The following is a 27,128-nucleotide window of genomic DNA, read 5'->3' as shown; positions in this document are numbered from 1 at the left end:
ATTTGATGCTATTAATAAACGTTAGAGGACCTAGAAGCTTCACGGTTAAGCATTAACTTTCTGTTCCCATGACTGTTTTACCTCGTGACTTGGTACTCAGTATGCTCTGCAAATCCTTAATGCGGTTATAAAATCCTGTTTGATTTTAACTCGACTTTTGGTAATAGGTAGGCAACACGGATTGTGTCAGTATCAGTTAATAATTTAGACAAAGAAGGTGGGAGCAGGCTGGGGAGATCCTGGGTATCGAAGAGCATTTGCTGCTTTCCCAGAGGAACTGAGGTCGGGTCCCAACACCCACCTCAGTGGCTCACGACCTCCTATAATTCCATTGCCAGGGAATCCAACCCCCTCTTTTAGACATTTTATATACATGTACACAGGTGACATACAAATACACAAAATACATACATAATACATAGATGACCACCCCCTCTTTTAGACATTTTGTATATGTGTACACAGGTGACATACAAATACACAAAATACATACATAATACATAGATGACCAGGCCCTTATGGGGCCCAGCAGATAAAGAACCATTTTAAAATGAAAAAACGGAATACATCCGGATGCAGCCCAGTGGCCCTCAAGTTGGCATGCCCCCACAGATAGCTGGTTCACCTCCGATTTGCCCAGCACATATGTGACCTTGGACAGGTGACTTAAGCTAGCTGGTTTTCATACTTCACTTATAAAAATTAACAGAAGAATCTCACATTCCCAGAGAGCCGATTGCCAGATGTAACCTGTAGGCAGCGGCTAAAGATGGCGCCGACATCCGGTGGTCGTTTGTGGTAAACACCTACAGCACATGTGTTGACATACCCCCAACACCTACAAGGCCAGGGTGATATTCATGCTAAATAGGTTATTTCATACTCCACCAATCCCCAGTGGACAAATTTACAGCCACAGTCTGTTTTGTATATAAGACAAGTGCCTTTGTTCCTCGGGGTCCCCGTATCATCAATAAGGTGTTCCTACAATAAAGGCTGATTGAGAAGGATCCAACGGTGTTGGGTCTTCCTTGCCGGTCGAGGTGGGCGCGACATAACCTAGGTATCTGGCAAGTTATATCGATCAGAGTTGCCATAGTTCACATGTGCACATAGACAATTTATACACAGTATGCACACATGCATGTCAGACTGAGTCACTAAGTCATGTGAAGGCAGGTGAGGTGCACACTTTAAGATGGAACCTGTGGAAGGTTCCCCAGGTCTGAAGGTCAGTGCTGGATCGGCAAGCCTGTCAGGGGGTGTGTTGGTGAGTGTGTGGTCTGGGCACGAGGCCTGGTCTTGGTGTATAAACAGGGTAAAGCAGCATTTTCCAGGGTATACCCCTCGATAGAGTGACAGTAGGAAGGGCAGGTGTTTCACCTCAGTGGCAGCCTCATAGCCTCTCTGGCTTCCTGGAGCCCAGATCTTTTGCCATGTGGTGGTGGAGGACACTTGGAGCAATTAGTTTCTGTCTCTGCTCATCTTTTGATTCATTCACTTTGCCACTTCTCACGCACTGTCTCCTCCGTTCCTCACACATTCCTGGGTTCAGAGTACGGCGTCAACACACTGAACAAAAGAGCTTTCAGCAGAGTTGGGCCAGGAGATGACCTAACCCCTGTCACAAGACTATGAAATTACAGTTATTTCAGCTTGAGTAAGCCCAGGGGCTTACTGTCTAATGTGAGCTATTATGTACAAAGGGTTTTCTATGAAATGATCTGTCAGAAGGCTTTCCTGTAGGCTGCGAATCCAGGATCACACTAGCCACCTGCTTTCCTGCCTCTCACGCAGTGCCATCCCCTCTCCTGCCCCCCCAGCAAGATCAGTCCCGTGCTTTCGAGATTGAGCCCTCTTTGTCTAGTGATCAGATATGGTGTGGATCTCAGCAGGGAAGACCATGGCTGTCCCTTAGTGGAGGAACTTAAGTGAGTGTATGCTTAAAAAAAAAATTTAAAAAAATTCAAGTCTCTAGCTCTCTGGGGTCTGGGAAAATGAGGCCAGGACAAAAAAACCATGGGCTTTCTTTTAGACACACTGACAAAGCTTATTAATGAGCAACTGCATGAGAAAAGGCGGCGTAGAAGTCAGCGTCCATTGTTAAGAGTTCAGATAGAACCTAGCTTTGCTGCGGGAGCCCGACCTCGTCATGGGTGTCCTGCCCATAATGTCTGGGACATTCAATTTGGGTCCGTGAAGCCTGGGAGACTGACGTGAATGCCTTTCCATCTGTGAGAAGTGGCCAACGTTACACCTTTGCTACTGAAAGTTTATCTCTGTCTTTACTTTTCTATGCATGCCTGTGCATCATTTAAAGGGAATTTACATGTCCGCAGACAGATTTTGGTGTTCTTAAGTAAAATTTCTTTTAAGGTTTTGAAAATCTAGAAAATCTTCCATGGAATTTTGGCCTACTTAACAGAACTTCCCATTTTGTTAGTAACTTGTTCTGACCTTTGTACAGAAGTGTTTTGTTCGTTGACTGGGCTCAGCTCAACTCACAAAGTAATTATCCACGACGTGCCAGCTTCTACCATACAGCGAGCAGGTTTTAACAGCTTCAGCCTTGAACTCACTTGGAAATGTGCGTGTTGGCTGACTAATTTCTTCTTCCCAGGTAGCCTTTTGGGTTGTTGGTGGTGTGTGAATACTTACATCCTTAACTTGAGTGACTCGCAGATATTGGTGCCGTTTGGAGAACTGTTATTTGAAGTGTGGACTGATAGCTTGCCTCCTTTGCCCTTACTTTGATTTCAGCCTCCCTCTGGAAGATGTGCATGCCTTTCTGTGCTCGATGTGTTATGGTGAACCAGCAGCAGCCACACTTCTGGCCACAAGTACTAAAAACAGCACTTTCAAGAGGCCTTCTGAGCATACAGAGAGTCCAGTGTTACTCCTGTTATAACACAGGGCAAAACATTCAACAGCTGGATAGATGGGCTATCCTGTGCTGCTGGTTGTTCTTGATTCCATTGGTTAGTAGCAAACCTGCCCAGAGGTGTCACGGCAGCATTCTGTTCTCAGTTGTACCAGTCCGATCATCTTTTGCTGGGTCCCTCGTGTCCATTTTGTCCTAACTGCCTGTCCTCTCTCCAGATCCCTTTTATATAAGTTTTGTTTTGCTATAAAGCAATTTCATAGAACTTATGTGGTAATAGTTCAGTGGGTTTTAAAAAAAAATGTTCCAGAGTTATGCAGTCATCAGCGGAAGAAATTTTATAACATTTTTAGGGATTTAAAAATTATGTCTCTGTATGAGGTTGTATGGACACGTGCCTGCAGATCCCTGAGGAGACCAGAAGAGGGCGTCAAAGCCCTGAAACCAGAGTTATTGTTGGTTTTGAGCTAGCCAACATGGGTGCTAATAACTGAATTTATATGCAGTATATGCTCTTAACCACTGAGCAATCTCTCCAGCCCCAATTTTCCATTTTAACCAATCATGTCTTTCTTTCTTCCTTCCTTCCTCTCTCCCTCCCTCTCCCTCCCTTCCTCCCTTCCCCGTCTTCGTGTTAGGACATTTCAGATAGTTATGTAGTATGTGGCAGTTTACATGTGTCCTCCTTCAGGCTGCTCAGTGTTTTCGGGGCTCACCCATGTCGTCATATGCATTAGCATGTCGTTCCTCTTGACAGCTGAGTAACAGTAGAGTGTGTCCCGTTGAAGGTTTTTTCCTACCCTTAGGCTAATAGTGTTGGTGTGAATACATGTTTAGTGTGGATGTATGTTTTCGATTCCCTCGGGTATCTGTTCCTAGAAGTGGAATTGCCAGGTCACGTGGCAACTCCACTTGACCTTTTCAGAACTGCCAAACTGCTTTCCGAAGCATCTGTACCGCGGCACACGTCCACATGCCTGTGGATCAACTCACACAGCTTTCAGAACCGTTTACATGACTATCAAGAGGTCAGGGAAACAGAGAATTTTGTTTCATTTGATTTGGCTTTTGAGGCAGCCTTGCTACAGCCCAGGTTTGGCTCTGACTCAGAGCCCTCCTGTTTTGGCTTCCCCAGTGCTGGTAATGTAGGCTGTACCACCAAGTGTGCTGAGACTTGTTTCTGATTTCGAGGGGACTCTGCCCTGAGTGTAGTTTTTCTTTCTCCCATAACCCTTGTTTGCACCCATGTCCTTTGGGGCATTTTACTGTCACAGCCTTTCCTCTGCTCCATCGGGAGGAGGAAGTCTCTTGTGTGGGCGTGGTCGCTGAACACTGCCGGTGGTCTTTATGTTTGCCTCCGTGAAGAGATGAAGGAAGCACAGGTGAGGTCAGAATGCGCCTGTACTAATGCTGCAAGGGAAGCGGGAGGCAGGTGCTTTGATAGCAGGCTGTGTGTGCAACAGAGCAGGGAGGAGCCTCTCATTGGACCTATGGACCATTTGGTTGTGACTGAGAGTGCTCCTTTACTTCTATTCTGTTGTGACCCTTTTGTTACAAGCCCACATGCGAAGATGTGCCACCAAAAGGAAGGAGACCCAGGCTCCCTTTAGAGGAAGCCCAGTGAGGGGTGGACGCTGTAAGGATGATGATATCAAGAAGCTCAGTTGTGGGTTTACACCCTTTGTTTTCAGAGACATTTACCTCCATTGCCTGTCCCTCCCACCCCCGACTTGAGTGTAATTTGCTCTTGCTGCAAATACCAGGAAAACCGTCTTACCTCCTGCTATTAACTCTTGTGTTTGTTTTCTGAGACAGGGTTTCCCGGTGTAGCCCTGGCTGTCCTGGAGCTCTCATGTGACCCTCACACTCAGAGATTCATTTGCCTCTGCCCCCTGAGTGCTGGGATTAAAGAAACGCACAGCCTGCCCCGCTTACCTTCTCTTAGGTTCTTATCAGTGCTGCTGTTTTTAAGAGAACTTCACTTTAATAGCCTTTATCCCTGCCCAACCCCACCCTAAGCCTCCTACTGCCTTCTCTTCCCTTTTTCAGGGGTTCAGATCTCTCTACAGATGCCCTGGGCCATGGGGCAGGGCCAGTCCATGGGGACATTGTGGGAAGAGAATTCTCTCATGTTCCACGTTCCTGTGCTGCGTTTCTGGCCTTGGTGCCGTTTAGTTTTTGTGCCCTAAGTTTGAGCCAACTGAACCTTCGGCCCCGCTCTGTACATATTTTAACAAACAAAACAGCCAAAATCGACTTTTGGGTTTTGTCTAGAATCTGGAATCAATCAGACTCTATTTTACCCCTCTAGATTATTACATGCCTTGCGTGTTGTCTCTTCCTTGCCACTTAGAACTATGCTCACTTGACCAAGGCAGCCTAAGAAGAAGCCTAGTGCTTAAAGCAAGAGCAAACTCGATTTTGACCGTTTTTAAAACCCAGGGCTCCATGTTCACTGAAGAAAGGCCACATCGTGGTAGTCTTCACTCGTGTGTCAGCCGGTGCCCATGGAAGCCAAAAGAGGGCACCAGATTGCCTGCAGCTGGAGGGACACGTGGTGATGTGAGCCACCTGGATGAAGATGGCAAGAACTGAGCCTGGGCCTCCAGCAAGAGCAACACATGCTTCTCACCTCCGAGCCTTCGCTCCAAGATCCTGTGTCTGCCCTCATCATGTCCAGCTTAAGGCAAATTCAGGGCAAGCAGAGGCTGCAAAAAATGAGCCACAGCTCAGCCTTTGGAGTCAGGTTTAGACAACAAACGCTGCTCCTCTTGAATGAGTACAGGGCCAGTGATGGCTGGGCAGGTGTGTGCTTCCCTTCGGCAGGCCGTTGCTAAGTAACCAATATCGTATAGGATGAAGTGATGGGGAGCCAGGGTGTTTCTGTACATCTCAGTCAAGCATGGTCCAGCAGCAGGGCCAGCAAGCGAGATGCAGTGGCTATCCACACTCCTGCTTTGGTCACCACAAATTCATCCTGCCCCATTTCCCACTCTGTCTTCGGCAGCATTGGATTGTCACCCACTGCTCCGTGAGCTGAAAGCCTTATTATCCCCAGTACTAGAAAGAGATAAGAAGGGTGAGAAATGACATTTTGGGTGGTGAGTGTCCCAAGAGGCTTTTGTCTGGGCGTCAGCCCTGGCAGAGATACAAGGTGAATAGCTGGGCGGGACCTGACAGGAAAGGAATGTCCCCAGTGCCATTTTCAAAGGAACTGTTACTCAGCTGTAGGCAGAGATGACCTGGCAGAAGCATCAGGGACCTTAGGAAGATGGTGGAGAGAAACCACATTAAAGGATTGAGGTCTAACTTGGAAGCAGTCTGTGAGGGACTCTCAGTCGGGGATCAGATCCTACAACAGATAACGGTTGAGTCATCAATTCAGACCTCCGAGTTGCTTCCTGGGGTGCCTGGGAGTGCTGGCTCCTCCATGACGATACTCTTCCTACATGAGAGTTCAGGCTTCTAATGACCCTGTGTCAAAGATGAGGACAGTAGGAATAGAAGTCCCCACTGGGCCACTGAAGTTCCTGTGGGGGTCAGGACCACCAGAGTTCAACTGGCTCATACTTGAGCAATGCCTGCTTCATAAGGCAGGAAGATTACAGTAGCTCCTGTGTCGGGCAATGCCAGCTGCATCTGGAAATACACTTAGATTATTGATTAGAAATCGTGATACTAAGATGTCTTTAAAATGTTACTAACAGCACAGCACAAAAGCTGGGTACATAGTTAATGTATATATTTTACAGAGTTGTACATATGTGGGGGTGGCAGATGGCTTCTGATGGGGTCAGTTCTGCCTTCCTCCCCAGGCTTGCAAAATAAACATGGTGGCTACCAAGGCTGAGGGATCTTAGGTCATCAGGTTTCTGACTCAGGGAGCAGTGAAGGAGTCATCCCTTAGGAACTAAAGCATACGTGCCTGGCTGTGCCCTTTGAGACCTGGGAATATGGGCGTGTGCCACCACAACCAGATTTAGCTTCTTTATAATTAAACTCTTTGTTTTGATGTGATTTCGCATCCATACTCATTTGTAAGCAATTATAGAGAAAGCTCCCAGGAAGCATTTGGCAAGTCTCCTTCCCGAAGGACAACTGACCCAGAGAATTTAGCACAGCAAGACACTGAGACCTGGAGTTATACCAGGGCATTTCCTGGGGCAAGGCAACCCCTCTACTGCCCTTTACTGCCAACTCCCGGCTCCTGCTGGTCCCTCCCTGAGCTCTCTTGCTGTGCAATGCTGTCATTTCAAGAGCATAGGAGAAGTAGAATCCCACAGCCTGGAATATCCCCTGGCTGCCTTGTTTCAGCTTCGGTTATCAGGAATAAAGCTGACGTGAGCCATTTGTGTGAGTGTGTGCGTGTGTGTGTACGTGTGTGTGTGTGTGTACATGTGTGTGTCTGTATGTGTGCATGCTTGTGTGTGTGTGTTTGTGTGTGTGCTTGTGTGTGTATGTGTGTATGTGCATGCTTGTGTGTATGTGCATGCTTGTGTGTGTCTGTGTGTGCACATGCTTGTGTGTGTATGTGTGTATGTGCATGCTTGTGTGTGTATGTGTGTGTGCATGCTTGTGTGTGTATGTGTGTTTGTCTAAACAGAAGTTTCCTTTTATCTAGAATCAGTGCCCAAGTTGCTGGTGAGCATGTGTGCTTTTACAATGTAAATCGTTGTAGCATGTAGGTGTGGACTACAATTGCTGTATGGTTTATCTTAGGTCTGTGATAAGGAAGACATTATCATATAGCCTTGTTTCCCGCACACCCAGTTCTTCAGTGTGAGGAGACTGGGCCTAAAGGAGGCTGTATACACACACACACACACACACACACACACACACACACACACACACACACACACACACACACACACACACACACACACACACACACACACACACACACACACACACACACACACACACACACACACACACACACACACACACACACACACACACACACACACACACACACACACACACACACACACACACACACGCACACACACACATACACGCACACACACATACACACACACACACACACACACACACACACACACACACACACACACACACACACACACACACACACACACACACACCCTTTCTTGATCGTCTGAACCTACATGACAGTAGAAGTAACAAGAAGGCTTCTAACGAGACACGACTGATTTTTCTTCGCCCTGCAGATTCTCCTTAGAAATGATGACCATTTTCCTTCCTGAGGAACGTAATGTAGTTCAGTACTTCAGAGAAATGGGGGTCCACAGGCACAGGAGCAGGTCTGGGGGAGGAATAATTGCAAGCTCTGTGGCACAGGAGGGAAATTATTATTAACTGTAGATTTCAAGGTAGTGAGTAGATTTTGGATATTAGCAAGTCACAGAAACAGTAAGAGGTTGGGTGGTGAATTTAGCGGTTATCCTCCGGGCTGTTGTGCACAGGAAATGCATGTAGATGTCTTCACCATGCACCTCAAGAAGATGTGCATTATCTCCCACATCAGAAATTAAAAAGAAACATGTGCACCCCCCCTCATTTTAAAAGGCACACACTTTCTAATCGTATGCCTAAATTTGGTTTTGAGGTCTGGCTTTTTCTAAAATTAAATATCCTGAGATTTGAGAGAGGGGGTCGCTATTCAATCTAACTATTGTGCCAGTTACTGTATAGGCTCACTCCTGTGCCTAAGAGGGGACAGTCCTCAACCGAACACGGAGGCAGGGCACAGGGACCTGTCCTAGCCCTGTTCTGTGTCCCCACGCCAGCCCTCTCACTTGTGTCTGCTACCAGATTGTCCACTCGGGTACAGCTGCTCCGGGAGGTACTGTGGAACTCACAGTCCTGTTCTCAGGGAATACCTCATCCTGGGAAACACAGCAGGAACCCAGAGGCAGAGACTGACGCTGAGGCCATGGTGGAGGCCTACTGGCTGGCTTCCCCTGGCTTGCTCAGCCTGCCTTCTGATGCACCTCAGGATCACCTGCCCAGGGATGGGTGGTGGTGGTGGGATGTTCACTGCTTGCAATGGAAGGAATCTGTTAATATCACTCTGTACTGTAAAAACATTCCACAGAAGCATGGGGGGACCAGGTTCCATGCAATAGCTACACTATTTTGAGATTAAAAATAGCTTGATTAAAGTGACAAGTCTTTGTGTTAGATGGTAGGGACACCCCAGCACCCAGAGGCAGAGGCAGAGGCAGAGGCAGAGGCAGGTGGATCTCTGAGTTCCAAGACAGCCTGGTCTTACAGTGTGAGTTCCAGGACAACCAGGACTACATAGAAAGACCCTATCTTAGAACCTTTGACATTGGCTGTGGCTTTTTGTCATTGGCCTTCTTGGGTGTGCATAGACGTCTGACCATGGGGATGTTGGGACACTCCTCCATCAGGTGCCTTGGCGCTCATACTAGATCATAGCTTATGTGTTCCCAGCATTCCTGGCCCCTTCCCACTTGATGCCAGGAGCACCTTCCTCTGCTCCCCTATGCCCTAAGTACAAATGTTTCCAGACATTGTCCATTGGTCCTTGAGAGGAAAACTGAGATCTGCTGCTCTAAGCTATTGTGAGATAAAGTTGCTGGGATCCAGGTCATCCTATGTCCCATGTGCTGATCGTGGTAGGAGTTTTTTTTCCATTTTTAATTCTCTTCAGTTGGAAAAGATATGTATTTTTGTCTGATGTCCTAATGGCATTGGTAAAAGGAATCTATTAATATTATTCTGAGCTATAAAACCTGTCACAAAAGCGTGAGGAAAGGTGTTCTGTGCTGTGTCTGTGTGGTTTTAAGCTAAAAATAACTTGAGGGCCCAACTAATTTCTGACTAATCAATGTGGGCCATGTCTTTTCTGCTTGCATCCAGAAGTGAACCCAGCCTCTCAGAGTTGTTTTTTTAAATTATGTTGATAGGTTCCTCGTGTCTCATTCTCTCCAGCAATCTGGTCAACTCATGACCATTGGTTCATGCTTCTGCAGGAGGGCTATTTGTACCAAGACCCCATTTCCTCTCAGTTGATTTCCTGCCTATTAATCTTCCTTGTTTGCTCATTTCTCTCTCTTTAAAAAATTGCTAGTGTTATTTATTTATTCTATATAGGTATATGTGCAGAGGTTATAGGACAACTTGTAGCATTGGCTTTTATATCTATCATGAACATCCTTATGGCTGGTGTTCTCTCTCTCTCTCTCTCTCTCTCTCTCTCTCTCTCTCTCTCTCTCATCAGCACATCAATCCCTGAACCATACTTGGGATCTTCAACTTGCAGCAAGTCTTTTCCTGTTTATTAACCAATCATGCATACTTAAGGCCATTGTTTTTTTAGATTTTTGGGTTGTTGTTGTTTTTCGTTGAAACTCTCTACCTAACTCATCTTTCACATGGGCTCATACATCACCTTGCTTTTCCCAATGAAATAAGAAATACATACATACATACATACATACATACATACATACATACATACACATACATGCATGCATACGTATGAACATACATACATACATACATAAGGAAATGTCTTCTTGTAGACTACCTCTAACATGGAGATGTAGTCAATATGTATATACATAATTGTGGCTATTAGAGACTATATGTTATTTCTAAAAAGCCAAATAAATATAACACACGGACTTTCAATATTTAAATCCTGTCTGTCTACAGATTTTAAGTTGCTCACTCAGCCTATGCAGACAACATGCTTTAGGAAAGTGGTGTATGCACTGGGAAGAAAGAATCCAGTGCTGGTTGGGCCTGAGGGCCTGAGGTGGGAACTGGATGTGCTGGCTTGATGCTCTTCTTTCCTGAAAGATCTTTGGAGGTGACTTGTATTGAACTCAGAGGAGCTTTGAGACCACAGAGCCTTGAGCAGTTTCTCAGGGCTGTTTTTGACCATGCTAGTCATTCCTAAGGAGTGGCCTCCTGACGGACAACACAAGACCCTGTGTCCACTGCTGAGCTAAGCAGGAGCTGACCAGGTACCTTCTGCCCTGCACCCTCATCAGCACACTCTGTGGAGTGCCCTGGCCACCAGGGGTGCTTCTAGAACACCAGCCTGGATTGGCACCCTGGAGGGAAGCAAGCTAGAGAAGGGCATGGGGCTTGACTAGGCTGCCCCAAGGCTACTACATCCATTGCTGGCCCATGTGTCTTTCATTTTCTCCTTGGTGGTTATGACTCAATATGAAAGGCCATGAGTTAACTGCTTCTGGGATGTCCTGGTGCCCATTTTCTTTATAACTGTTTTTCTGGATGTGTGCACCCCACCTACACTCCCTCAGCAGCCTGGGATCCCCATCCAGCTCATGGTGCTTATGTGGTAAGGAGGGCCCCTCCATCACCTGAAGTAGGGCATCAGGGCTCTCTCCTCAAGTGAAAGTTCACCAGACAGCATCTAGGGGAAGTAATTCTACCTCAGGAGGGAAGGGTGTGTACTTGTTCTGGCCTGGGGACGCTTCTCAGGGCGGGTTTGGAACAACTTTTGTGGTACATCTGGCATAAGTACCGCTATTGAAGTTTTATTTTGTTCTAGAAAAATAAAACATGCCACTTGTACCAAAACCGCTGGGTTGGCAGTTTGGCCGTTCTCAGAGTGTTGTTCTCTTTTATAAGAATATACCATTTGTTGCAATGCAGGCAGCTGGTTGATACTTGATTTAAAATCCCAAATCAAGAACCTCTTCAAACATGGCAGAAACGGTTTCGTGTGCACGCATATGCACATTTGTGTGTGTGTGTGTTTCATGTTATTTATATTCTTTTTAAAATAATCTTTTGGTAGTCTTGTTTTATTTATGGGAAACTTGCAGAGCTTAAAAACTAACTACGTTCCAATAGCGAGGATATAGCTGAGTCTAGAACTCGGTTTTGATTTCCTATACTGCAAAAACAAATCCAAACTCTGAACGTAAATGAAGATATGGACTCCATAGTAAAAATCACTTTTAGATGTGTATTTATGTGTAAAGTAGGTTGAACTTGGTCAACAAACAGAACATAACTTGCTGTGGTGAATTCTCTCGTCATTTGTGGTACATGAGCACCACGTAGTTCAGAAATAATCCAGTAACGAACCACACCATGTGAGCGTTGCTTGATATACATGCTACTACATGTGTGTAGTACTCATCTCTCTCGCTTGGACGCATGAAGTAGATCATCTGATAAACCAAGAACTCACTCATGGTACACGCCCTGATGGAGAAGGGGTACTGACAACATTGTCTACACATTGATGTAATGGTTTCTGACAGTCTTGTAACACATGGAGGGAATATTTAAACTGCTGGAATAATAATCTGTATAGTTTAATATACTTAAATTGAAGAATTTTACTGTGAAGTTTTGACGCTACCGTATGATTCAGAATGAAACGGTCAGAAACACAAGTCCCCGCCTAAAAGAGCCTCATCAATTTCTTTTGAAAAAATTATTTTAGATTTATGTTTTTATTTTATGTGCGTGTGTGTCTCGCCTGCCTGTGTGTGTATGAGCCTGGTACCCTTGAACTTCAGAGGAGGGTATCATCAGGCCACCGGAAACTAGAGTTATGGGTGTTTGGAGACCCCCATGTGGGTTCTGGGAACCGAACCTGGGTCCTTCACAAGAAGAACAAGTGCTCCTAACCACTGAGCCATCTCTCCAGCCTATAGTTAGTTCTGTGGTTTTTAAAGAACCTTGAAGGGGAATAAACTGTGAATTTAAAGTTTTGTGAATCCCAGAGGATGCTTGCTACTTGATGCAACTTATTTGAAAGTTTACTGTCAAAAAATTTCTTCCTTTAGAAAATATATAAATGGCGTAAAGAAAATGGGGAAAAATGCATTTCTAAAATTTAGAGTGTTTGTCCCTGAGGTTGTTTTCCTAGTGTGGACACTTCTGAAGAAGTCATTCACTGCAACTAAAAATGTCATTCATTTGTGCCCACAGGTGTTCACCTATAAGCAGAGTACAATCACAAACCAGAAGGTGACAGCTATGCACCCCCTGCATGAGGAAGGTGTCGACGACATGGCTACCCTGACCGAGCTCCACGGAGGCTCCATCATGTACAACCTATTCCAGCGCTACAAGAGGAATCAAATCTATGTGAGTTCTACTGCAGCTCCTCAGGGTTAGACCTGTAGCTCCGTGTGCTTGCCCAGCCTCCGCCAGCCCTGGTGTCTGTCCCCAGAACCTCCCACCACCCCCCATAAAAAGAAACCTTCCAGTTTGAGTTTTTGTCTTAGCGTCCCAAGAATATTTCCTGACCTTCGAGCACCTCTCATTATTTTCAGAAAAAAACTGTTTTCTAAAAGTTTTGTCAAAAACTTCATAGGAAAAATATAGATTCTCCTCAGCTTCCTGCTGAGGGGTTCCCTGTAGTCTGAGCTGGCTCGCCCTCTTGCTTCCTGTGAAGACACACGTTGTGCTTTGTGGCTGAGTGATCTTCCATACCGAGATCATATAGACTCGTTGGCCTTCCTCAACTAAGGAGACACCAGTGCCCTAATCCAAGCTTCTTTCTCGTCTGACTTTTTCTGTTTTTGTGATTTTGGGGGTGGGGTGGGTGTTTGGCCTTTTCTGACTCTAGGGTTCATCCTGAGGTGCTATTCACCTTCATGGAAATCTAACTTTCTAAGTTGCAGGATTCCTATTTGTTGTTTTAGATGGAAAAATGCAGCTACAAAACCTTCGTGTACATTTTTCTCACCGCTTTCATGACATGGGATTAAATTTAGGTTATAAGTAATATGTAGAGCAAGTGTGAAGAAAGTAATATTTTCAGTTCATTTCAAGGCTGCAGAGATGGTGCAGCTGTTTGAAGCACAAACTGGCCTTTCAGAGGACCTAGAACTTCCCAGAGTCAGCTCACGTGACCGCCTACACGGGGTCTGATGCCGTCTTCCGGTCTCCAAAGGAGACTGCACTCTCACATGCACACACACACACACACACACACACACACACACACACACACACACACACACACTCACACACACACACACTCTCACACACACAGACACACACACAGAGACACACGCATGCACGCACACTCTCACACACACTCACACAGAGACACATACTCACACAGACACATACACACTCACGCACGCACGCACACTCACACACACACATGCACACTCTCACACACATACACACACACACACACTCACACACACACAGAATTCTATGTGCACAGAATTAAAGTAAAATGAGTCCTAAGTTCACTTCTATAACTACTTTTGGAAATTGAAATACATTCTCCTACCTGCTGAGGCCAATCACCCTGTTTGTATCCCCTTTTGTGTCTGTCTGTTAGCAGCTTCTTAAAAAGTATACCAGCCGCTTACACATTTTGTGCCATGTTCAGTTCTATACAGTTTTCTTTTAAAGACTAGCATCATAAATACTATTGAGTTTTGTGCCCTAGGAGGTGTATTTAACACTGCCAATACTGTTTTGATTAGTGATAATCTCCAGCCTTGAATATGTGGTCCTCTGATTGGCTATGCGTAGATGGAGGAAGGGGTGAGAGAGGAGATGTGAGATGTTTGTGGGCTCCATGCTTAGTTTTCTATGGCGGGAGGGAAAGTCTCTTTCTTTACCTCCTCATACACTGTAATGGTGTCGTCTTTGCCAGTCTGGTCCACTGGTTGCCACTCAGACAGCCCTACACAGAGGAAGCCGGTTGTGTCTCCGTTCCCTGACTATAGAGCTTGCTGACGCTAAACTTTCAAGTTACAGTGTTTTCCCTATGTCCCTTAGAAAATGTGGCCCTTCTACAAGTTTGTGTAAAAGTGGCCATGCCATTTGCATTTTGCAGATACCAGTGCTATGCGTCCACTCTCTGGTCCTGTCAAAAATCTCATGGCCGTGTCGGCAGTGAGTTGACAGGCATGCATGCTGCCCACTGCCCTGTTGTGCTCACTTTCAACACTCAGACCTGTCATGCGGCTACATGCTAGGCTTTCTAATGACTTACGTTGTCTTTTTTGACCCAAGGATGCTGCCAGGTGCCTAGTACTTATGCGGCAAGCATTTAAAAGGTGAATACGGTGGATGTTGCAAATAGTCTCCTCTCGCTGATGAGAGAAGCGGAAGCTTGAGTTTTCAAAAGAAAAAGCTGTCCCGATCTGCCTCTTGCAGGTGTTTCGGAACCCATGCTGTCTATCAGAAGAAAATAGATGGAAGTCTTTATTACACGTTTTCAATCGATAAGAAAGTAGGTCAGTTAGGAGAAGCAAATCTATCCCAAGGCTTTTAAAAGCAGGGCCTTCTAGAACAGTTCTTTTTTTCCTTTCCCCACTCTTTTCCCTTTTCATGATAATAATGTTAAACCTGATAGCTAAATTGTCCAGTGAGTCTTTGAATACGGTCTTGGTCCTGTTTTCTAATGTGAAATTCTTTTCCATCGCTTTTGAGTAAAAAGTACACAATTTTTATACCCTAATTTTGCAATTAAAATTAGTCAGTTATGCTCCAGTGTGCTTTCCTTTTGAGATGTGTGGAAGAGTGTTACTGCCCATAAAGGGTGCCCCATGCCTTTGTCCTTGCTGTAGCTTTTGTAGGAGGTACAGTCCTGTGAAGTACTCTGATGAATCAAACTACTCGCTGTCAGAAAAGCCACCACTTGCCCTGTGTCCCGCCTCCGTGCATTGCCTGTTTATTTAACACATCTAAGGGTTTATTTGAATTTTGCCCAGGATGTTGTCTTAATTCTCTGTTTCTGACATAACATAAAATAGCTAATCTATCTAGTTACATTAGGCATGACTGATAAAAGACATCTCAATAGCTCAAGTAAAGGTGTCTGCAGGGTTGCACTGTTTGCTGGGGGCTCTAGGGGGGGATCCATTTCCTGTTCATTCTCCTTGCTGGCACAATTCTGTCATATGCAGTTGTACATGGACGTCTGTTTTTTATTCCTGACTGGCACCTGAGGGCAATTCCCAGCTTCTAGAGCCACCCACGTTCCTGTTCCTTGGATTGTTAGTTATAAATCCTTCTATGGCTTCACGTCTTTCCTCTGGGCATGTGTTCATTCGTTCGTGTTTCTCTCTCTCTCTCTCTCTCTCTCTCTCTCTCTCTCTCTCTCTCTCTCTCTAAGAAATGGTCACAGCTTTTAAGTGTCACAGTTAGATCAGAACCAGGGAGCTGGGGAGACAGCTCAGTCAGTCAAATACCTGCCACATAAGCGGGTGGCACTTGAGTATCCAGCATGCCAGTAAAAGCCAGCAGGCATCCATAATACCAGTGCTGGAGTCGGGGCAGGACACGGGTCCTGAGGGAATGGTTAGCAAAGCCAGTGAGCTCTGGCTTCAGAGAGAGATTGTTTCTCAAAAACCGAGTGAAACGTGGTCGAGGAAGGCAGCTGACGTCAGCCTCTGGCCTCCTCACGCTTGTGCACATGCACACATGAGCACATGTCCCTGCCTATGTACATGAACGCACACATAAACATACAGTAGAGCAGCCATGGGTAAGGTCCGTAGCTGCATTTCCAGTTGTGCCTGTGGAGTCCACTTGCTTTTTTTGTTTAGTATTTACCATCCTCTACAGAAAGAAGTAATGAGTAAACTAACTTAAAAAAAGGTTTGAGAGAGACATGAGAACCAAACCCCCCACTTTTCTTCATAAGCCAATCAGCTCCATATGGATAATTTAATCTTTCAGAAATTCCAAGTCTTATAAATTGTTTTTGTAAATGTCAGAGATCATATCCCTCATTCTGTCAGAGCTGTTTTGAAATGGAGTAAGTGAATGCTTCAGAACCTTTAACGGTTACATTTCCTTATCTCACTTATTCATCTCATACCAACAAGTTTTTGTTTAGAGAACCCCAGCCTGGGACTTGGCAGCACGTCCGGGGGCTTTGGAAGAAGTTGAGAGCATCTCCCTGACCTCAGTCGACAGGTTAGCAGAAAGGAAAAGCCTACTGCACAGCATAGATGCTGAAAACCCAGAGGTCACCTCTCCCTGAGGGGCAGGAGAGATGAGAGTGTCAAGCTTCGTTTGTACCCTGTCTCAAGCCCCAGCCATGACTTAGGTTCCTTAACTCTTCCTGTCAGTAGGCATACCCCTGCCCAGTGCTTGCCCTGGGAAAAGAGAAACCGAGCACTCTTTTCTGGTCATGTCTGTAGGCCCACGGGGCTCTGTCTGTCCCACCACTGGTATGTTTGCATCCTCCATTTCAACTGACATTGCCTGTGGAACCCCACTTTCAACTCTAATGCTGAACCTTCTACCTGGAACTCCATGCTCCTCTACACCAGAGGCCACACTTCCTGTCCTCTGTGCTGCATGGTAGCTATTCACTATGGCCTCGGCTTTGACTGTGGGCCTCCTTGACTTGATAAATGCCCATTGGTCTTCACTGATGGTCCTTGGGTGGGGCTGGGGATCTGAGGAGGCCCTCCCTTTCCTGCTCTCCTCCCCTCCCCCCTCCTGAGGAGCGGTGATAAACATACCACACAAGAATGAAAACTTGTTGGACATGAGAGCCTCACTAAATTGGGAGAAAGTTGACCTTGATTATAGAACCAGATGTTCGCTGGGAAGTGTTGAGAAATTAGCTAGGATAGGTACCCAAGGTTAAAGAACCCCAAAGCATCTGCTTTCAACTGGATGACTGTCTTCTCTGGGACACTTGGCTGTATCTGAAGACATTTTTAATTACTATAGCTAACTCGAGAGATGCTAATGATACCTAACCATTAGAGACCCTTGACTGCTTCTCTCCAACCTAGTGGGCAGCCTCTACCATAAGGTATTATTTGGCCCAACTTGTCATGAGTATCAGAATTGGGAGCCCTCTCCTGCCCTCAAGCTAATCTGAAAGTACGCAGTTGATGGCAGAGCCCCCACATTGCCTCTGTTGATGTGGATACAGCCTGCTAGCCGAGAATATTGGCATAATTCAGCCATGAAGAGATGGCGGTTTTAGAGCAGTTCAGAGATGGGGCTAAGGCCTTAGCTTAGGTAAGAAGCAGCAGAGCTGGCAGAGGAAGGATTCCCGGCTTGTCAAGCATGGTGGCTGGATGGCATGACACCAACAGTCCTGGCAGCTCCTCGTGCAGACTAGAAAGGATTCGTGGGGTTTGGAGGCCTCTCCTAGTCATCCCTGGGGCCTGGATCATCTCAGATTGTCCAGCATGGTGCTGACTGGAGCTGATGAGGTGCTGGCTGTAAGCTCTGTGTCCGAGAGTGGGGAGCGCTGGGCTTGGTGGTGTGGTAACTTTACTTTCTGCCAGACGGAGGAGACTGACATGCCCTCCATTATGGGCTGTGTCAGTCCTGAGTCAGTTTTGTGGAGGAGACAACTCTCCCAACAACTAAGGAATGAGTCCAGACCACATCACTAGAGCGGCGGGGAGCCTGCAATTATGGTGTTGAGGAGGGCCCCAGAGGAAGCAGTTCTGTGTTCCACCCAGCTCTTTGGTTAGTTTGCTGGTCTTGCTGAGCAAACAGCAGCAGAGGTCAGAATCAACGGCACTGGGTTTCAGAGCGAGGCTGTGTGTGAAGATGCATCTCCACGAGCTCTACGGCTCCTGTGTTTTTAGCTTTTTCAAGAATAAGCCCTTCCTGGTTAGGTGGCATTTCAGCCCCAGTGTGTAAAGGTGTAGACCGCTGTGCTGTTCCTTAGTGACTTTGCTTCGTGGAAGAAAAATGTACTAATGTAAAGGTCCCAGCCAGTTAGCGGCCTGTTGATTTCAGCAGATGTTAGTGGAGTTTGCCTCTGGCAGAAAACGCCAGCAACGCAGACAGGAAGATCACGTTGTGGAGGTTTCTGTTTGGGGCGCACCATAATCAAAATTTGTATTTCATTCCCACGAGCTGAGTCTTCCTTCCTAAGTAAACCTCTTGATTTGCTTCCAAACCTTGTTAAAGTGTCTGGGGTTTTTGTTGTCGTTGTTGTTGTTGTTGTTGTTGTTGTTTGTTTTTTAAATCTCTCCTTGTCACAAATGTCAGGAGAGCCTACGACTTGGATGCTTAGCCTGGATTTGGCACAAGACACACACCAGGAACAGCCGAGTGTGGTGTGGTTTGTGAGGAGGCTCTTGTGTTCTGACATTTTTTTTTTTACCCTTACTTGAAATCAAGACTTGTGTTGCCAAGATGTAATTGTAACCATCTGGCTGGTTCTGTGTCTTCTTAAAACTTACCAAACTGGGCCCTTGAGCTGGCAGTCTCCACATCAGCACACGACGGTGGCAATTAGGACCTGTGTTTTTGTGATGTTCCGCACACACCCTGTCTTTCCTTTGGTTCAGACTCTTTTCAACAGGAGGAGAATTTGAAACAAATTCACTCAGGGGGAAGTGGAGATGTTGAAGATTCTATAACCAGTCGCCGAGCTCTGATGATGTTGGCATCTTTTAAAAATCCATGGACGTTTAACATTTAATGTTCTTTTGTTTAGCAATGTTTTCATTTGGTGAAATCAAACCATGGCAAATCGTTTTCTTATGCAGAAGGTACTGAGCAGAGAGCACCCTTGAATGGAACGAACGTATGAGTATATTGGGGTGGGAGTATTGGCAATATATATTTCCAGGATGTCCGTATTGAGTTAACCTTGCCTGAATATCAGACTCTGCACTAGGCTCCAGGGTTGCAGAATTCCTCTTGTCCACAGTAGCTTTGTGTTGAAAGATGGCATAAGTGGAAGGCACTTACTTGATTGGTGAGGACAGACACGAGCAAGCTGCTGACTGGAACTCAGGGAGACAGTGAGTGTGCTGAGTCCAGTGGATGAGCATCAGGACGAGGAAGCAGCAGAGACTGATCCTCAGGCAAGTCTTAGGCATTGGAGCACTTGGGGACATTTGGCTAAGGAGCAAAGAAGCTCTCAAGGCAGCAGATGAGTGTATGCAAAGAGTAAAATACCTTGATGGATGTCTTAGGGTTTCTATGGCTGTGGAGAGACACCATGACCACCGCGACTCTTACAAAGGAACACATTTACTAGAGCTGGCTAAACAGGCCATTATCGTCACGGCGTGAAACATGTTGGCACGCAGGCAGACATGGTGTTGGAGAAGGAGCTGAGAGTTCTATCTCTGGATCTGCAAGCAACAGGAGGCGACTCTGAGCCACTAGGCCTGCTTGAGGGGCAAAGTCTACTCCCAAGTGACACTCTTCCTCCCACGAGGCTACAACCACTAATACCGCCGCTCCCTGGGAGCCCATGAGGGCCATTCTCATTCAGATCACCACAGCACAATTATCCAGTGCAGGGCTTTCAAGGCATTTCAAGGGCTTTCTTCATGGCAATTACCATGAAGAAAAGCTGCATGCTGGGTGGCCAAGGCAACTCACCAAAATATGATGGCAGAAAACACATAGTTTTAGGAGAACTCAGATTTGGGCTAAAGGTTAGGATGCATCAGGTCTGGGAGGAGTGTTGACCCATTAACCTGTTGGAAAACAATGACATTTTCCTTGGTGAGTCATGGAGAGTCAGAGAAGCACATGCCATCATGCCATGGTGCACATGAGGCGATCAGAGGACTGCTTGTGGGAGTTGGTTCTCTGTCTCTGCTGTGGTCCTGGGGGTTGGACAACTTTCATTAGGCTTCCTGACAAGTGTCTTTTTCATGCCTGAGACATCATGTTGGCTCTAAAAGTCTGAATTTCTACAAGATCGCTGAATTGCCATTTGTCGAGGTCTGCTCTGGTATGGGGAAACGGATGCTCAGAAGAGGTTAGCCCCCTCCATGTTGCTTCTGAGCCATTTCTGGGAATCCAGGGGAAGAGGGTGTGGTAGTCCATTGAGAATATGGACCTCAAGCTGTAGTTCACACAAGGTAAAGATTTAGAAAGTGAATCATTGCTGTATTGAACTGGCATGGCTGCAAGAGGAGAGGGGAAATGATGGATGAGAAATAAATCCCCAATAAATGATTTCCACTTAACTGTTTTTTCCTTCAGCAAAAAATATATCACCGTGTGAACCATAGCTAACTGGTTTCTCTGGTACATTCAGCCTACTTGATCTCTGTGTAGCCTTGCAGGACCATAGGACGAAAAGGGTTGTTAGCAATGACGGTAATAAACACCTCTAACTTACAGAGCACTTCCAGATAGTAAACTTGGGTGCTAACAGAGGGGACCATGCGATAGCTGATCAGAATCTTGGTTTAGAGAGGTTAGGCCATATATCAGGGAAGGTGACCCCTGGCTGAGGACCAAGTGTTTGAACTTCTCCAGACCATGATATTGAGACTAGCCTTTTCCATGGAGGGAGCTCTGACAGTCCACCAGTGGTATAGCCCACCATGTCTGTAACTCACTATAGCTAAAGTCTGTGGCTTCTACGAGGTTTTTAAGTTATCCTTGAGGTTACAGGAAGGTGGGATACACAGCTCCTAGAGGTACTGCAAGGCCAAGCCAATGTGTGGAGTGGACGAAGCAGGCTATTCCATTTTCCTCCTGTGAAAGTACACGTACCACGTCAGTCTTAGATACAGGGTGCAGTCTTGATCTTAGTCAAAAGGCTAAGAAGTTACATGTAAGACTAAGCACTGCTTTGTTTTTATCATACACATGTTCTGTGAAATCAAATTTTATTTTCCATATTATATTTTCCATGGGTTAGATATAGGTACATTCTGTTTTTTTGCAAGCCCTTAGTTGGTAGATTTGATGTTGTCGAAACACAGTGAGTTTCTCTTAACACTTTTAGGCCACATGTGCAGTGGCTGTTCTGAATTATTATGTTTTTTGAGGGTGAGTTATGTGGAACTTTTCTGGCAAAGTTAACTTGCTTCCAAATAGGATGTATTTTCTATTTCTGGACGGCCATTAAAACGACTGGAGTTATTTAGCGTTGTGGAATTTGGAATGCAACATGCAGGAGCTGGTACCTGCATGTGTCCCCAGCCTTAAGCTGCAGAGCCATCGGGGCCATTTTGGGAGCGGTAATCATATCTTTTTATAGAGCACAGAATGATCAAAGCTTGCGAGCAGTGCTGCTTCCCAGCTGTCAGGGTCTCTTCCAGCGCCCTGTCTTCCGCCCCGTGCCCGCCCCGTGCCCGGCCTGTCTTCCTCCACCTGCTGCTTAGCTGCTTGTCAGAGATCTCTTGTTATTTACTGACCCTAAGCACACAGCCAGTGCTTTAGAGACAAAACCATCTTTGCGAAGGGTGATGCCCTTAGTTGGGGGTTGGGGGTGCCTTTGACCGTATTTATTTTGACTACGTTTCAAATGCCGAAGCTCATTGTTTGAATAGAGTATCGTGAGCCATGACCATGGTGGTTCTTTCAAAACATACATCTGCTGTGAGGTTCAGACGTGTGCTTGCCGCCTACATTGGCAATGACAGTTAAAGTTCACTGGTAAGGACCCTTCTGTGGCTGAAGCCACTGTTCTGAGAATGCAGTCACATAGCTGAGTGGTGGGGACGATGCCTGAGAAATGATCTAGGCAACTTGCTAATGAGGTGGACATCAGAGCGTGTGCTAACAGAGACTGGGGCAGCTGTGAAACCCCTCTGCCATACACAGCCCGTTCATTCATTCATTCCTTGACCCCTGTTATGTCGTGCATACTTAGTTGTGTAAAAGTAGTTGAGCTTTTATATCAGCTTTTTTCAGACGTGGGATGGAGGGAGAGAGAGATGGAGGATCTTGGGCTGAGTGAGTTCTGCACGTTGGTGGGCGGTAGAGACCATTGCTGTTAGTCCACAGGGGTATCTATCAAAACCCCATTCCCGTCCTTACCCTCATTCACCCACCAAGGAATTGTAGAGGCGTCTTCTTCCTGTCTGCCAGAAGAGGTCAGAGTACTGGCCTCTGCCTGCCCAAGGGTCTTGTTTGGCAGCTAAGGTCCTGCCCCATGGTATGCATATGGCCCTCCTCGCTGGGTGTGTTAATTACTGGTCTATTGCTATGAAGAGACACCATGGCCAAGGAAACTCATTGGAAGCATTTAGTTGAGGCTTGCTTACTGCTTCAGAGGGTTAGTTCATTATCATCATGGTGGGGAATGTAGCAGTAGGCAGGCAGGCTGCTGGAGAAGAAGTAGCTTCCTTCACATTCTGATCTGCAGGCAGAGGTGGGGAGAGGGAGAGAGAAAGAGAGAGATTAAGAGAGGCTGACTGAGCCTGGACCTAGTTTGGGCCCTTGAAACCGGAAAGCTTACCCTCAGTAACAAACCTCCTCCAGCAAGGCCACACCTCCTAATCCTTCCAGATAGCCCTACTCAGGACTAAGCATGCAAATATATGAGCCTATATATATTGGAAGGTATATGTGCTTTCAAGCCACCACACCTAGATCAGGGAATATCAGGTTAAGTTGTTTTAGAAAGACGTAGACTAAAATCCCGGAACCATAAGGTCGGCAGGGCCACGTGGCTATCATCCTAGCACTTGGGAGAGCTGACCTGGGAGAATAAAGTCAGCCCCGTTTACAGGGAAAACGTGAATCTCTGCTCAGAGTCCTTTGAAGCACTGGTGCAGTATGGATAGCATGTGTGGTGTAGTATGGATATCGTATGTGGAAATAGTAAAGCTCCTGCATTCACGTTGGAAGACCTGTAGCCACCCTGCATACTGAAAGGGGGGAGGGGGACTGTAAGGAAGACATTTGTCTTGTCAATACTGGGCATCAAAGCCGGCCCTTGAACGTGCCAAGCAAACGCTCTGCCTCTGAATTTCACCCCACCCCCACCCCCACGGCTTCAAGTGCTTAGTCTTTAGCAGTCAGGTACAGCTCCACCTGATGCCATTTGCCTGTCAGGGAGATGTGGTCCAAACATTCTGAGGGCAGGAAAATCCAATCGCTGGGCTGAGAGGCTCACCAGCATGGCCGAATGCCTTTGTGCTGTGGCCAGTGTTGCCCCAACTCCTTCCCCAGGGTGGTTTCTGGTTTTTGGCTTGTGTTTGTTTTTTGTTTTGTTTTGTTTTGCTTTTTCCCTTTCTGCCTAATTTCCTCTCCAGAGCTATGACGAAGAGAACTAGACTTTCTAGAGCATCCAGGCACATTTACTTACAGAGAAACATTAATTTGTCTAATTGAGGTGAACTTCATTGAACATAAGTTCATAAGTCTGCAGACAAATGAGATCTAGTGCATTCATGATGTTGAAGAGCCCACACTTCACTCTAGTCCCTGGGTATCTTTATCACCCCAAACGGAAACCTGGTACAGACTACCTATTGCTCCTCCCCTACCATGGGAGTTCTGCCTCTTCACTGCTTTTCAACTTCGGTCTTCCTGTTTCTGTAGATGTGCCTGTTCTAAAAGTATCTGATATCTCTAGCTTAGTATGCTTTCAAACTCCATACACTGGTATTATAGCATGTTTATAATTACCGGGTTCCTTTTTCATGACTAAAGAGTATTCTATTGTATGGATGTACCATAGCTTTCTCCCTTGTGAACTGACAATGGACCTTTGGGTTTCACACCCGTTGGCTGTATGAATAATGCTGGTGTGTAAGTATTTAAGTATCTGCTCTCTGTTCTTTTTGTAATGCCATTTATGTTTTAAATCTTGTTTTAGTTTAATTTTTTCCCAACCTTGACCTTTTTTATATTTGAAGAAAGTTACACTGAACATACAATACTTGGCCTGGTGTTCTTGGCAGTTAATGTGAATACAGATCACTTAAAATTGCAATGAGGTACAGGTGTTCTCAGAATGTTTGAACTTTCTGGCTACCTTTGTTGTCCCTCCCTGCCCTGTAGGATTGCTGTACTTTAATGAATGTTCTAATGTACTTTAATGAAGGTTCTAGAATTAGGTTGGCTGGATTCAGATCTCATCCCCATCATGTACTGACGCCGTGGCTGTTGTTAAAACTTCCTCCTCCTGTCTCAGTTTCCTCGCTTGAGAAAAAACATAGAACTGCATATCTTCCTAGGGTTCTGAATACTTATGGGGTCAGGCCCATGTATGGCCTGCCTGCCTCCAGTGACCAAACCCCACAACATATGTCATGGTTCCAGAGGCAAGGAGTCTAGGAACGGAGTGTCAGCAGGTTTCTACATCCTTCTACTGGCCCACTTCGGAGTGTGCATCCACGGGGTCTCTGTGTGTCCAGCTGGCCTTTTCCTATGAAGACACCAGGCAGATTCAGATACCCCTAAGAGCCTGAGTTTAAATCAATCACTCTTTAAAGACCCCTGTCTTCAAAGCTATTTTAGGCATTGTGGTCAGGGTTTCAACACATGGGAAAGAAAGAAGGCATGCTGGTCCTTGAAAAGCCACAGCAGGTGTGCTCCCTAGGAGGGGAAGGTGTCTGCAGGATGCTGATTCCCAGTGTTGATGTACTGCCTTTGCTCTGTGTGACCCTGGAAAACTGGGAACCTAGATGCCGAAGGGTCAGCGAGTGGAAGTCTCTGTGGAGGGGACATAGGGCTTTCAGCAGGGGAAACTAGCTTGTGCTGTACTGCTCTGGAAGGTCTGAGTAAGGATGCTGTCATACTTAAAAACCTGTGACTGTGTAGCCAGGCAAGGTAGTGCATACCTTTATTCCTAGTTTTGGGAGGCGGAGGGAGGCGGAGACAGGCAGGTCTGAGTTTGAGGCCAGCCTGGTCTTTCAGAAGGAGTTTCAGTATAGCCAGGAATATCTAGAGAGACCTGTTTTGAAAAACAACGAAACAAAATAAAACGAAACCAAAATAAAACGAGACCCTAGCATAGGATTTGTCGTTGGGGTGATTTTTAACCATTTCAAAGACATCCCCCATGTTGTGTGCCATGGGTTGATAGCAGTTGACTTCCACAAGTTTCTCCACAGAGAAACTGCTCATTCAATGGCGCCCGTACCCTCTTCTCCACGCCACCTGCCCTTTTTTCTGTTTTCTGCCTTTGTCACCTGCTGTTTCATAACAGCCTCGGAGTGGAGGAAGGGAACCGGAACTGGTCAGGCTTTGTGCCAGGAAAGGATTGGGATTAGGGAGGTCACCTGGGAACAGGGATTTGGTCTGGGCTCAGTGCCATCCTAGTTCGCCGTTAACCTCTTCCTGAAAGCCCGCTCTGAACCTGCTCCGTGCTTCTGCGCAGTGTCGAGGGTGTATACCTTAGGGTGGACAGTGGGTGCTGAGGCAGACAGAGTGAAACGATTTTTTCGCTGGATCGCTCCCCCCCCCCCCTCGTGCAGAAGGCAGAGCAGGAGACGTGTAGGTCCGAGCCTGGCCTCACTGCCCCGGTAACGCTATCTGGTCTTTCCCCTCTGCTTGCAGACCTACATCGGCTCCATCATCGCATCGGTGAACCCCTACCAGCCCATCGCTGGCCTGTACGAGCGCGCTACCATGGAGCAGTACAGCAGGTGCCACCTGGGCGAGCTTCCACCGCACATCTTTGCCATAGCCAATGAGTGCTATCGCTGCCTGTGGAAGCGCCATGACAACCAGTGCGTGCTCATCAGGTGAGCGGGAGCAGAGAGAAGGGGTGGGCCGATTGTCTGCCCAACCCAGCAGAAACCATTCCTGGGAGAGCTCTCCAGCCAACCTGGCTCCTGCTGAGGGCTGATGAGGGCGCTCAGTTGCAGACCACTGTGTGGGTTGGCGTTTTGCCCTGTATAGGCCCTCTGTTCATTCATTTGTTCGATCGTTTATTTATTCCCATTCTTTTTCTCTTTCCTCCCAATTTTCTTGAATTATTCTTTGGGCTATTTCACAGATGAAGCACTGTCAATCTGTTTATTTAATGTCTCTTTCATATTTAAAATATTTTACATATTTTAGAATGCTAGTCACAATGCTTGAATGCTTTGAGCAAGATGTTTTTTCTCTACTCTAGAAGAAATCTACTATATACATAGAAATCACTCTGGTTAGCAATATAAACAAGTAGTTTTTAACCTATAGGTCGCAACCCCTTTTGGAGTGTGAGTGGGTTCAAAGGACCCTTTCACACAGGTTTGCTAAGACCATCAGAAAACATGAGTATTTATATTATAATTCACAACAGTAGCAAAATTACAGTTACAAAGTAGCAATGAAAATAATTTTATGGTTGGGGTCACCACAATATATGAGGAGCTATTTTAAAGGGTTGCAGCATTAGGAAGGTTGAAAACCACTGTCCTAAAGTTTATTTATGAATTAGGTGGAGAAGGATAGCTTGCTGTGCATATGTTAAGAGAATGGAACAAGGACATGTTTATTTAAATTAATTTTGCATTAGGTATGACCTGCCTGTTTGAGCCAAGTTTAACTTGTCTGTATCCTTTTCTATCTCTGGTTATTTTTGAGACAAGATTTTACTGTGTAGCCCACACTAGTCTCAAACAGCATTCCTTCT

General features: G+C 46.1%; 1 protein-coding gene across 1 annotated transcript in view; it reads left to right on the top strand.

The window, feature by feature from the left end:
• Myo10 (myosin X) overlaps positions 1 to 27,128 on the top strand; it is a 202,439-nt gene that overhangs the window by 78,739 nt on the left and 96,572 nt on the right. The window contains exons 3-4 of the mRNA XM_032898696.1: positions 12,818 to 12,976; positions 26,063 to 26,250. Of these exons, the coding sequence (XP_032754587.1) occupies positions 12,818 to 12,976; positions 26,063 to 26,250 (347 nt within the window). The remainder of the gene's footprint in view (positions 1 to 12,817; positions 12,977 to 26,062; positions 26,251 to 27,128) is intronic.

This window comes from Rattus rattus, chromosome 3 (genome assembly GCF_011064425.1).
Source record: "Rattus rattus isolate New Zealand chromosome 3, Rrattus_CSIRO_v1, whole genome shotgun sequence".
NCBI lineage: Eukaryota > Metazoa > Chordata > Mammalia > Rodentia > Muridae > Rattus > Rattus rattus.
This window is presented reverse-complemented; position numbering and strand designations above follow the sequence as displayed.